The 12,596-nt window shown below is 39.0% G+C and overlaps 2 protein-coding genes across 3 annotated transcripts; both read right to left on the reverse strand.

Moving 5' to 3' along the window:
* Positions 1-558: 558 nt before the first annotated feature.
* Positions 559-7,350, reverse strand: LOC113145740 (RNA-binding protein 39-like). Of its 2 annotated transcripts, none has more exons than XM_026332794.1 (15): positions 7,283-7,350; positions 5,787-5,844; positions 4,126-4,175; positions 3,831-4,034; positions 3,467-3,520; positions 3,176-3,293; positions 2,943-3,095; positions 2,622-2,759; positions 2,472-2,537; positions 2,170-2,374; positions 1,947-2,033; positions 1,584-1,680; positions 1,380-1,485; positions 1,200-1,278; positions 559-1,106 (listed from the first exon to the last, which is right to left on the reverse strand). In XM_026332794.1, the coding sequence occupies exons 2-15, from the start codon at positions 5,835-5,837 to the stop codon at positions 1,006-1,008; spliced, it is 1,509 nt and encodes a 502-aa protein (XP_026188579.1). In that variant the 5' UTR covers positions 5,838-5,844; positions 7,283-7,350; the 3' UTR covers positions 559-1,005. The 2 variants fall into 2 exon arrangements, with proteins under 2 accessions (XP_026188579.1, XP_026188578.1); XM_026332793.1 differs by having other exon boundaries at positions 7,146-7,345.
* Positions 7,351-8,504: 1,154 nt separating this feature from the next.
* rh50 (Rh50-like protein) lies at positions 8,505-9,929 on the reverse strand. The gene has a single exon (XM_033325307.1). It carries the CDS (start codon positions 9,927-9,929, stop codon positions 8,505-8,507), a length of 1,425 nt encoding a protein of 474 aa, XP_033181198.1.
* Positions 9,930-12,596: the final 2,667 nt, after the last annotated feature.

A 12,596-nucleotide genomic window follows, 5' to 3' on the forward strand; every position in this document is an offset into this window, starting at 1 on the left:
ATAAAACTTGCTCAGGTGAGGCCATTTAAACTGCAGTATCTGTGAAGGGTTAACCAAGTTAAGTACTTTGGCTACCAAGATACCCAAACATTTTTTTGATGCTTTATAGTTTGATGTTTAAGTCCTGATCCAGATTAATCTCTTTGACTACTATCACACATTTTCAAACTACACGTCTCTATAGTGGATAAAACATTCGATGAAGATAGTCAGGGGTAGCTCAAATGTTATCTGAACTTTTTTTGTGAATTTTTCTGTTCACATGGAGTGAAGTGTTTCAACAGGACAGTTTGTCCCACTCATGACCAATTAATGTTAAAGAAACATTGAAACACCTCAGGCTTGACAACTTTGAAGACGTATTCATCACATTAAATCTGCTCTGGTTTGTCTGCCTGAAATGACTAAACATGTTCAAAAGGTCCAAAATGAGGCCAGTTTAAATCTAATTTACTAAAGAAATGATCTGATTAGCCATAGAAGAATGTGGGCTTTAATCAAAGTAAATTCATTTGAATTTCTGATTGACCAGTTCCCAAAAAAAGCAAACACATGAAATGAATTGTCAAATTTGCCAAAGTTTATTGGGAGCCTTCATACAAAAATGAAATTATGGCTGTAAAAAGTTACAAAGTATTAATGTTAACATTGATATACTTTTGTCATTTAAGGCCTACTAACCCAACACATTTTTTTAACTCTGCAATTTATTTTAAATCTGAAACTGTTGATTTTAAACAAGCAGATAAGACGGTGATATTTAAAAACAGAGACCAATAGATACAGGCAGATTACTTCTCAGTGGTACTTTACAACACAAACGCACAAAAATTTAAAGAGCCAAAAAAAAAAAAAAAACCCTGCCTACTTTTCAATTGTGAACATGTGACCTCCAGGCAACTTTTATTACACTCAGCCAACTAATTTCACTGCATCTGTTTCCAATGACATTTCCATGGATGCAAACAATTGTATTTACACTGCCTTACATAAGCATGTCTCAGACTATCGACGTGTCGGCATTAGAAGCTGTTTTGCTGTTACTGAATCAGGGAAAAGATTGTGGTAGGTGGGCAAAGGAACATAGGCAGCTGTTATCATTTTGCCTAAGAGGAAAAGAATTAAAGAATGAAATCAATTCTCCATATTATTTTACAGCTATGGTGAGTATTTAAAAACCAAATGATACTGTTACATACCTGCAAACCAGCGTCCATGAAGTGCATTTACAGTTGCCATGGCTGCAGGTATCGAGGGGCACTTCACATACACATTACCCTGTGTGAACAACAGCTGCACAGTTAACGTCTTTGAATGTTTAATTAATAGTTTGGGTCTTGTGAATTCTGTATTTGACATGAAATGAAACTATCACTTACTTGAGCAGAGTTCTTATCAACATAAATGTGAACGATGCCTCCATGTTTGTTGCACTCTTCAATCACATCATCTTGAATCTCCTGGGCCCAGCTGGGATCATTTTCTCTGAAAAACATGCAGCAGTAATGATTATCCAGTGGTTTCAAAAGCTTAGACTGGTAGTATTCCTGACTCAAAATAAGACCAATGAGAATGGTCCTTACGCTTGGGGATTGAACAGGTTGGACAGCTGAAGGCAGTGTGTGGCCAGCGGCTGTGATGGGAGGTTCAAGGCCTGGCTTGGAGCTGGAGTTGGAACAGCTGAAACAAGAATAACTCATCACCGGATTTTCTAAACACATATGTATAGAGCCATGTACATGCATTGACATAATGCAAGTCTGTGACCCTAAATGTCACAACTTAATGCCTAACCCTAAAACCAAGTCTCGATCCTGAAAGAGGCATTTTAAATGAGGACTGGCCAAAATGTCCTCACAAGATTAGTAAAGTAAAATGTATCTACACAACCATAGGGAGATGTGTACACAGACAGACAAAATGGTGCCCATTATGTTGAGCCTCACCTGCTGGAGCACCAAGGTTTCCAAACGGTAAAGACCCCGTCATCTGTAGAGCCTGCTGTGCAGCAGGAGGAATCTTCAGACCAGTTCCTGTGGAGGGAGAGAGGATGCAAAAACTGTTTCACAAAAGGTGCAATTAAAAAAAAAAATTTTTACAAGTGTTCCTCTCTGGAAAAAAGCCTGATGCTATCAATACAAAACTAATGCAAGCTGTAACGTTACAAACCTTCTGCTAGTCGAGCCATAAGCTGTAGACGCCCTGTGGTGCCGAGGTCGATGCCGGTCCTCTCTAGCTCATCGTTGTCCAGGAACGAGCTGGCTGTCGACGAGTCTGAGCGCTCTGTAACATGGCCCACCTTCATCGGACGTCCAGCCAGCTCAAAGCCATTCAATTGCTCCAAGGCCTTTTTTGCACATTCTGCATCTGCAAACTTTATTAAAAAAAATAAAAAAATAAAAGCAGAGGTTGGAGTGGAGCTTACTGCAAACACTGATGCACTCTCAATAAAACCCAGGTGCTTTAATTACCGATATGAAGCCATATCCTTTGGATCGTCCGGTCTCACTGTCCATCATCAGCTGGATTCCCTCAATCTGACAAAACACAGATACAGATGACTGTGATAAAGGCATCTATGCAATAAAGTCAAAACTCCATTCGTGAAGCTTGTTCCTCACCTTTCCAAAAGGTTCAAATATCCCTCGAAGCATTTCTTCAGTAATGTTGAAGTGCAGCGAGCCCACATACAGCCGCATCGGACCCGAACTGCCCTTCTGTAAGTTATTGGCAGCAGCGGCAGCTCTGTTTTTCTCTGCCTGTAGTTACATGTGGAAAGAGTAAGATAATGGTCTTAAGTCAATACATGAAACACTAGGAACAACCTGACTTCGTTAAAACCAATGTGATATCAATGTGAGTTCCTATTTGAACCATCTCTAACATCAAACAATGTTAGGGGCAGGCCAGTCATCTGGCTGAAGCACCATAGAGTCACCAACCTGAGAGGCCTGGACTATGATGGGAACTCCCAAAAGCCTCTGGCCAGTCAATCCAATTGCCAGTGGGACAGAAGAAGCCTCCACAAACTCGATGTAAGCGATGCCCTTTGATCTCCTGGAGTTTCTGTCTGAGATCATTCTCACATCTCTGACCTGCAGGGAGAAACTGACAGTGTCTTTTTTCTGCACACAAGCTCACTGGATTACACATAATGCCTCAAAAATCAACTAACTTTTCCAACAGCTGAGAAGAAATCTTCCAGGTCTCGAGCACGAATTCTTGCAGCAAGCTGCATGCAGAAGACTGTGCGGGCATCTCTCTCCTCTGGTGTTAGATTGTCAATAGGCTGCCTAAAAAGGCAAACAGCAAACATTTAATAATAAAGACATACAAATGTAAACACTTAAATCATTAAATAAATAATAGATTAAATTTGATTAAATCAAATTGCAGAAACTCCCCAGTTTTGTTGTAATAACTGATACTCAGACCCAAAGAGCAATAATGTCATTACTTGACTCACCTGATGGGACTCTTCTCCTTTTTGAAGGGGCTCCGACTTCTGGAACGTTTCCGGCTGAAACATTAAGGAAAAAAAAATTGTCTTTTGAATTTTAAACTTTAAAAAAAGAGGGTTACTGCACATGAGAAAAAGAACAGACCTCTGCTTTGGCCTGTTACAGCCTCTGGCTCTCCCAAACGAGCAAATAACAACCCGCAAAGTACTTAACCTAAACAACTCTCTCCTCTCTAACATAAATGATTGTACTGGTAATTTTAGTCTTTTCCTGCAGTTAACTTACATTTTTCTTGTTTGAGCAAAGCACAACTTACACCCTATAAAGTGCCCTAGGTACAGAGCTATAAAATTTAAGAAGACCACATACACGGGGCTTCTGCGGGCTCTGTACCGCCCAGATCGCTCCTTGCTCCGGGAGCGGCTACGATGGCGCTCTTTGCTGCGGCTCCGTTTTCTTTCACGGCTCCGGCTTCGGCTCCTCTTCTTACCCTTCTTCTTTTCTTTGCTTTTGCTTCTACTTTTTCTCTTCCTCGAGCCTGGGCTACGGCTCCTGCTTCGGCTCCTCCTTTTCCTAAAATAAACCAACAGGTTACAACACTGCTTTCCTGGTATAAAGTGAGCAATTATAAACAAAATGGACATGTCTGTGCTTCATTACTTACTTTTTGTTCTGGTCATCATGTCCATTTGCATGAGAGGACTTGATCTCATCCTAAGCAAGGTTGATAGAAGAACATCATGAGGACGTAGATGAAACATTTCAAGTCGTCAAGGTAAAGGGGTTGGGGTGGGACAAGAGAAAATGCAGAATATATTCAATTAATAATAGTACTTCAAACTTCCTACTGTCATGCCTGGACAGTGTCCTTCCACCACCCCAATAAACTTCCCATCCCACTTTTCTCCTTTGCTTTTTTTTTTTTTTTTTTTTTTTTAAAAAAAAAGGTTGCTCACTACTTAAAGCAACAAAGCAATGTTAAGGGAGAGTGTCCAACATATTAGCTGAGTTCAGGAAGCTTTGACATTTGACAGGTCATCTCCACCATTCCCCTTCTAATAGATCGTACCAATGCCACTATTTGTGCCTAATCATGTGACCACGCATGGCCCACGGCCACTAAAAGAGATCCTGTGTGGTTGGTGTCAGTCCAGTGATCTTCACCCATTTTCGTTCTTGGACTGTAAGAGCTCGATGCCACCTCTGTCACACATCTTGCCCTGAAGCAAACAGGGATTCACACTTCTTAGTAATATTGACGCCCAAGAAAATAAATGAATAAATAAATAAAAAAAAAAATCAAAAAAAAAAAAAAAAAATCCATCAATTCAGCCACGTGTTACACTACTAAGTTTAGTTTGCAACATGAAGCAATACTTATAACCTTTTGACTTAAGAAGGAAGTACTGAAAAGTAGACCATTTTATAATACAATGAAGCTAGATAGAAATGTATCTGTTTTACAGTCATTCTATTAACATCTGTGGTGTTGTGTAGCATGCAAAATGAAGATGCTAATTCACATTACAGTTGACTAAGGCAAAGAGGCAGTATTCATATTCACAAGCAAGACATTATTCAGCACTATTTGCCATGAAATTATAATACGGCTCAAGTGTTGGCTCAAGTGTTTGCTCAATAAAGCTTTGCAATTAGGATCTTTACGTTTTCAAGCATATTACCAAACTACAGCTTCTGACATGAAAAGTTATAGTCTAAGAGGAAAAAAAAAAAACTAATCATTTAAAAAAACAAAAAACAACAAAAAAAACAAACAAACAAAAAAAAACCCACACTGAAGAGTAATTCATGAAAAGTTGAATTATTTACAAGGTGGCAGTAGGACATCTTTTCCCTGTTTCAGAACAAATCTGACCGTAAACGCTTGCACATCCAGAAACAGTGACGGCATGCAGATTGTAAATCTGAATACTGCCTCCTTTGCTGGACAGGTATGGTTGGGCTTATCAGCCGCTGGCATTCACCTTGTTGCAACCGAATAGGGACTGGATGTTCTAGGTTGAATCTCTTTTAGTCCTAAGGTGAACCACAGTACATCAGTATATGCGCAATAACTACCTTCCTGTTTTTCACAGTTCACAGTGGAATCAAAGATGAATTCATGGGAGTAGAGGTGAGATATCATTAGGGAAGTCTATAAAGAGAGATAGATGTGGATTTATTTATAAGTCTGTATTGCGTTTTAAATACTCAATCACACACCACACAACATTAAAGTAAACTCTGTCAAAGTAGCAAGTATACAGGACTCTAGAGTAAATCATAACAGTGAAACAGGCCTCATCTCCGTAATCTGCAACCCACCTTTCTGTACGGAGCCTCCAGCATGGCCTCAACGTCAAAATCATCAGCCATGATGACCCTGTAAAGAGGAAACAACAAATGACTCTTTTACAAAAAACTGCATTACTGCAACTAACACATAATGAGTTTTGATGCATTTGATCAAGTTTTTTTTTTTCTTAACAACAATCAGGCTCTAGTGACAAAATCAGTAAGTGCTTAGATCATTTAATTGCCTGCACTGCTTAAAGAGTATGTAGGTCCAGGGAACCAACTCTAGGGCTGCACCTAACCTGTATTTACATTACTGATCAGAACTGTACATGTACACCAGTAATAGAAAGCTATTGGTAGCCTAGTTGAAAGACAATTTTAGTAAGAGGTGTATATCTGATCTGTATATCCAGCGCCGTCAGCTGTTCAGTTTTCTCTTATTTCCCACTGTAAATTACAGACAGCGTTCATAATGAACGAGAGCCATGACTGAAAGAATAAGAGCTCTTCCAGTCTACAGCTTGTAAACAAAGCAGATGCAAAGTGAATTATGGCATCATTTTGCTCATGTAGGCGAGAGTCAGGGCCCTGACACTAAGAGATGTAATGTGATTTATTAACTGTTGATTTATCAGTTAAGTTTGACGATAAGGGCAACTGTCTAGGAACTAGTCCAGTCCCGTCCAAGCTGGCCTCTTCGAATGTTTTAGTTCGTCGAACCGTCAGTCAAAACTCAAACTTTTCAGATTCACAATCACATGAAAACAGACAGAAGGTGAACTCTACATTTTAGACAGAACACAGTCTCAGTTTTATTAATTTATTCCAATGTGATAGCTTGTTTTGTTTGTTACAGATTATTTTCTTGGTGACTACTGAAAAAGTCCACACGGCCGTTAAAGCCGATGGTAGCTTAAAAAAAGTCAGGACGGTGACGTTAAGTGTTTTCAAGGAGTTTAACACACATCTCAGATGGATTGTAGCTAACAAATGCCCGTGGCCTAACTAATGTACCAATCTGAAGTTGGTGGAGTCGAAGCGAAATATAAGTAGCCGATGTTCGCGATGTCACCGTCTGAAGACGAACCATGCGGTGCACGAAGCTAATGCTACCTAGCCACCTCGGGAAACTCCGTCGTTACAACGTTTGCCAGTTTGTTTCAGTTACCGCTGTGGTTAACTCGACTCTATAATATAAATGTCGAACATGTACGCTGGTCTAGCTATTAATCCCCATTACACCGTCCTCACTATTGTTACTGTTGCCCGTTGATAGCTTGTTTGGAGAAAACGACCACTAACGTTAACAGCTAAGCACCAACATGGCCGCCGCTGACAGCGTTTCCGTGACAGCGAGCTAGCTTCTTTAGCAAACACTGACGTTACCGTTTGAAACGATGAAAGGATGAGCCAAAGTCAAAATATCACGGAAAATGTGCTGCTGAAGAGATTCGTCTCCACGTATCCGTCTCGGCAGCTCGTACAAAGCTAAGGTGAAAGCCCGATTTTCGGAGTTATGTAACCTTTTCTCCGTCGCAGGTCGTGGCCTGATACCAAACGCTCCCTGTCCTCCCTCGTCGGCTCCTTTTTCTTCTTCTTTGATTGTTTTATTAACTGTAGACGCAACAGCTACTTGGTGTCGCACTATTGCCACCTATCGGAACTACATACCATCTGCTTTCGATGATCTCTGGACAAACTACTGATGTAAAACTTATACATCCACTAGAAATCATCTGATTTCTTCTATTTTATATTTCTGTCCCACGATCCAGTATTTTCTATTTTTAAAAATGAATACAATGGGCAACATTTGATTAAATGTGTATGTACCACCACTGAACATCGGCTACATACAGTACCGTACGCTGAAGAAGTTGATTTGGCCAAAACAGATAAATTAAAAATAGACAAATTGTGTGGCTATTTTTTGACTATAAAAAATAAATGTCAATTGTTTCACAATACATTAATATTTGAGTGAGGCACCTTTGTTTTTCTTAAATAAATTGAACAGGATTTTAACTTATACAACTTAACCAGTTCAAGAGGGTGTATGTAATAGCATATGATTTGGGATTAGTTGTCCCAAAATACCTGAAACATGCCAAAATACCCACCATATTTTGGTAATTTGGGACAGCAAACAAATGATGTAAAGCAATATTTGTTTGCAGTGTGAGATCATACCTGTTTGTACATCATTTATGTCTACAGTACATTAGTCATACAAACTTTATAACCTTATATTAAAATCTAGCTGAAGCATGTTATTTCTCTTACCTCTTGATTTTTGGGATCACCTTTGTTTCATGCTGACCACCCCTCATGCTAATGATTCCTCTATGTGTGTTTTTATGCTGTCACAGTGATATTAATTTTATTTATTTAGTTATTTTTTGAGAGGCCACATTTCAAAGGGCTTATGATTAAGTTTAAATGTTGACACTCAAACTGTAGTCAGTTGTTCCCTCTCTGTGTAGCTTGAATGATTGAGTTATTACTAAAAATGGACACAGTTTAAAAATAGTTCATTTCACGTAACAAATGTGTGATATATGACCAGCAGTACTCTCACACTCAAGTTCATTTAATGTATGAATACAGGACAATAAATAGCATCTTGTATTAGACAATGTTGGTCTGTGTCACTGCACTGCTGAGTGATGATAATCCCATTACTTTGTCTATGAAGAGAAATGCTGACTTTCTTATTATTGCAGTCTGATTGAACATTGTTACGTGTCAGGCAGCAGGTTCTTCAGTTTTAATTGTGTCATTTACTTTAATTGGTGCATCATAGTCTGGAGGAACATTAAAATAGGGCTCATCGTCAAAACAGAAATCATCAGATGGTGATGCAAGTAATGGCAGTTTTAAGATGATGCCAGTGAGTATGCCCCCCAGTGCTGACACACCTATGGTGGAGAAGACAGCTGCAACCTGGAAGAGAGCCTGTTCCTCAGCAGTTCTTCCCAAGCCTGGCTGTAAACCAGGGATCAACATCTGCAGCTCTTGCAGCTTAGGGTCCCCTTCCACTGGTGCTCTGTTGGAAAAGATCTCATACAAGCTGGGGCCATAAACCTCCTCACTAGCCATTAATATGGCACATATCCCGGCAGTGCAGGATATAAGTCCTGTTAGGCCGTGGAGGTTATGTATTCCACATTGATCCTGGATCCTTAAGCGCTGTGCTAAGAAGGGGCTCAAATACCTGTAGCCCAGCATGCATGCTGTGCATCCTATCATGCCCAGGGCGTACGCAGCTGCAGGTGATATCATCATATCCACTGATGCCCCAACTGTTACACCTCCAGCCAAAGTCACATTTTGAACATCAGCCATGGTCAGTTTCCCGTTTTTGTTCAGCATCACAGAGAGAGCGAAAGCTGTCAGAGTGGATGCACTGAGGCCAATGAAAGTGTGTAGGATGGCTCTGTGCTGGTCGTCTCCTCTCAGGGTTAATGCTGAGTTGAAGGAGGGCCAGAACACCCAGAGGAACAAGGTTCCCATCATAGCCAGAATGTCAGACTGGTAGCTTGTGTTCTCTTTTGCATGGCCTTCATTTAGATGAGGTCTATACAGTACAAAAGTGACACCCAAACCAAAATAACAGGCAAAGAGATGAATGAGAATAGATCCTCCTGCATCATTGATCTTCAGATATTTCAGTACGGCCCACTCTGTGACTGCAAACACTGGGACTTCCAGAAGAGCCATGACCAGCAGCTGCAAGGGACTGGTCTTCCCCAGCACTGCTCCGAAAGATATCAGCACCACAGCACAGGCAAATTCTGCATTTATGAGGTTGATCACTCCAAGATGGATCTTACCATCATGGCTGAACTGGAAAAAACCCTGCACCAGAATGGCCCACTGAATGGCAAAAGCAGCCAAGAGGAAGTTAAAAACCATTCCCCCATAACCATAGAGTCGGAAAAATGCCAGCAGGCACCCAAAGCCAAGAAATATCATGACTTGTATATCAGCGAAGAAAGGGTAGTCCTTGTACACTGCATTGTCCATGGGCTTAGTCTCATTGTTCTGAAACCTGGCATCAGTGTGCTCATCATAGGTGACAAAGGCAGCATACAGGCCAACAATAATCACCTCTATGACAAACACAAATACAGGTAACCTCACGCGAAGGTTGGTCGACTGTGTCTTCATCCTGACAACTCTCTGGAGCAAACAACAGTAATTTCTTCTGCAGCCGGATTTATATCAGTTTAGATAAGCCAGGTCAAAGGCACTGGCCAAGCCTACTCTTTTTCCTGAAAACACACACACAACCAATATTTAGAGAGAATTACAGCTGCATGGACTTTGACCACTGCAATAAAACAACAGTTCTGGTGCATCAGCATTTAAGTGGTGATTTTATAAAACACTATAACATGTAGCCTATATGCATATATAGAATCACAATAGCTTGTCACATAAAATACACATGTACCAGAGACCTGATTATTTGCTTGAGTGGAAACAGTTAAGACTTTTAATTCAGAAAGTAGAAAAGAATTTAAAATTAAAATGACTGATGCTATACTGTTGTACTGTTTAGTTTGAATTCCTATGTCAGACTCCTACAGTCTCCTACATGAAAAAAACAATAAACTAAGTCCAAACGCCAGTAACTGCCTTAGTTATTGATCTTCTGTTTTTGATAATACTTGTTGACTTGGAGCATTCGTGCTAGTTTAGCTATTTCTGGAATCTATAGTGTTAAATATTTAAAATTTTCCACATACATTTGGCACTGACACCACCAGCTTTAAAACTATGGTGTTTAACCATCTACTGTAGAAAACACAGCATAATCCATTGTAATAGTATCAACTATTGCTTTGTGTAGGTCATTCTGCTTACGATTAGTGCAAAGTAAGGCTTACTCTAGTAATTTGTAGTTTACATCAGCAAATTTGTAGGAAATTATGAAGAACATTTCCAGAGAATTAAAAGTTTCTATAATAAAGTGTTAATTAATCTATAGCCTAAGCAGACAGTAAGAAAAGATGACACAGATGCTTGAGCTATTACGATTGTATTAAAACTATTTTAATTTATTACATTTTGTGTCCCCATATAAAATGGCTTTTGAAATCATTATTTGTACACAAGTGCATAGGACGGGGTAGAACAGAAAACAAATATGATTATTTGTAAGACAATACAAACTCTCTATTTTATATTTATAAAACCTGCACTAACAGATATTGTCCTACCTCTAAACCTAAAACCACAGATTCATTCACAAATGTTCCATCTTCAATTGAAATCAATACAGTGTCCCCAATTCAAACAAACCATAAAGTCAGGTTTACATGGAGCATACAGACTTACATAGTCACAACACACAAACACAGACACACACACACACACACACACACACACACACTGGTAGAGAGAGTTTAAAAATTGTGTCTGTACACTTTTGCAGACCAGTGACTGATAAATAACACACACTTGCAGAACTGCACCATCATAAGTAAATACATATCCAGATTTAAAAATGCAATTGTTATTTTTCTTTGCAGTTAACGTTAATGTTATGCATCCACACTTTTAAGAATCATAAGGGAAATATTAAGAGGTGTATAAGAAGAGATATTCAATAAGAAGAGACACTGACATATACATGGTGAGGTTTGATCCTTTAGGCCTTTGTACTAGAGCGTACAAGACAATACATGTATACGTTAACTGGGAGTTAGAAATCTTATGTCTTGGTTTCCTGGAAAAGAACAAATCTAATCATTTTTCTTTTGCTATAAATGAATGTAAATCTAAATACTGCATATATTGCAATATTGACTCAGGGGCTAGATAATGGCCTGACTCTTTTGGGTCAGGTGCTCTGAAATGTTTCCAGAATCAGTTGATTATCATGTGTGTGAATGACAGACAGCACATTTAAAAGAATGAATGTAGGCTATGAAAAATGACTAAACTATGCACAAATACAAACTAAGCATCTTTTATATACACACAAAACAAATGTCTGAGAGGTACTTATTCTGACTGAGTCTAAATGTAGGTATAACTGTGTCTGCATTTTCTGCAAGTCTGCTTTAACACCATCTAATTCCCTCACATTTTAAAATGACATGGATTCATTTAGCAGCAAATGAAAAAATGATGTTTTCCAGTAATAGTTGGAGCTAAATGGGAAGAATTCTGCATTTGCAGAGTTAGAGTAGAGGGTTTATAATATTTTCATGTGCTTACAGTATTAAAATCGAAATGAAACTAGTCAGCAGCTGATTACAGCAGCTTAACACAGGCTGGATAAAAGGAAAAAGGTCCAAAGGTAATGCAATCCACTGAAGATCACTATTTAACACATTGTATCTTGTTTACTTTGTCATTTTATGGGCGGTCATATGCAAGTCAGGAACCGCCCCTAAAAAGTTGCTGTGCATGGAAAAGAGTCTGGAACATAATCCCCATAAAATGATGTTACACAACCTATAACATGTTAATAAGTGAGCTTTAAAAAGGAAAGTGGTTGGATTTAGTTACCTGTCTGCGGGGTCAGACTAGTTGTTTCCCCATTCTTACAATCTTTATGCTAAGCTAATTGTCTTCTAATCTATTATTTCTTTTCAGCAAGAAAGCAAATAAGTGTACTGCAAAAAAATTAACTAATGCTGTAATACTGCACACTCACTTTGCATAAAATACTTTTTATTTAAAATTCTAAATCTTTGTTTATGAGCAATAACTTTAAAAAAATAAATGATCTGTGATAAAATTTGTGAAATAGTGTTTGTGTGTAAAACGTGATACAGTTTAGTGGCTCTGATATCTATAAACGGCATACAGTTGTCTATGACA

The sequence above is a fragment of the Mastacembelus armatus genome, chromosome 7, assembly GCF_900324485.2.
Source record: "Mastacembelus armatus chromosome 7, fMasArm1.2, whole genome shotgun sequence".
Lineage (NCBI taxonomy): Eukaryota > Metazoa > Chordata > Actinopteri > Synbranchiformes > Mastacembelidae > Mastacembelus > Mastacembelus armatus.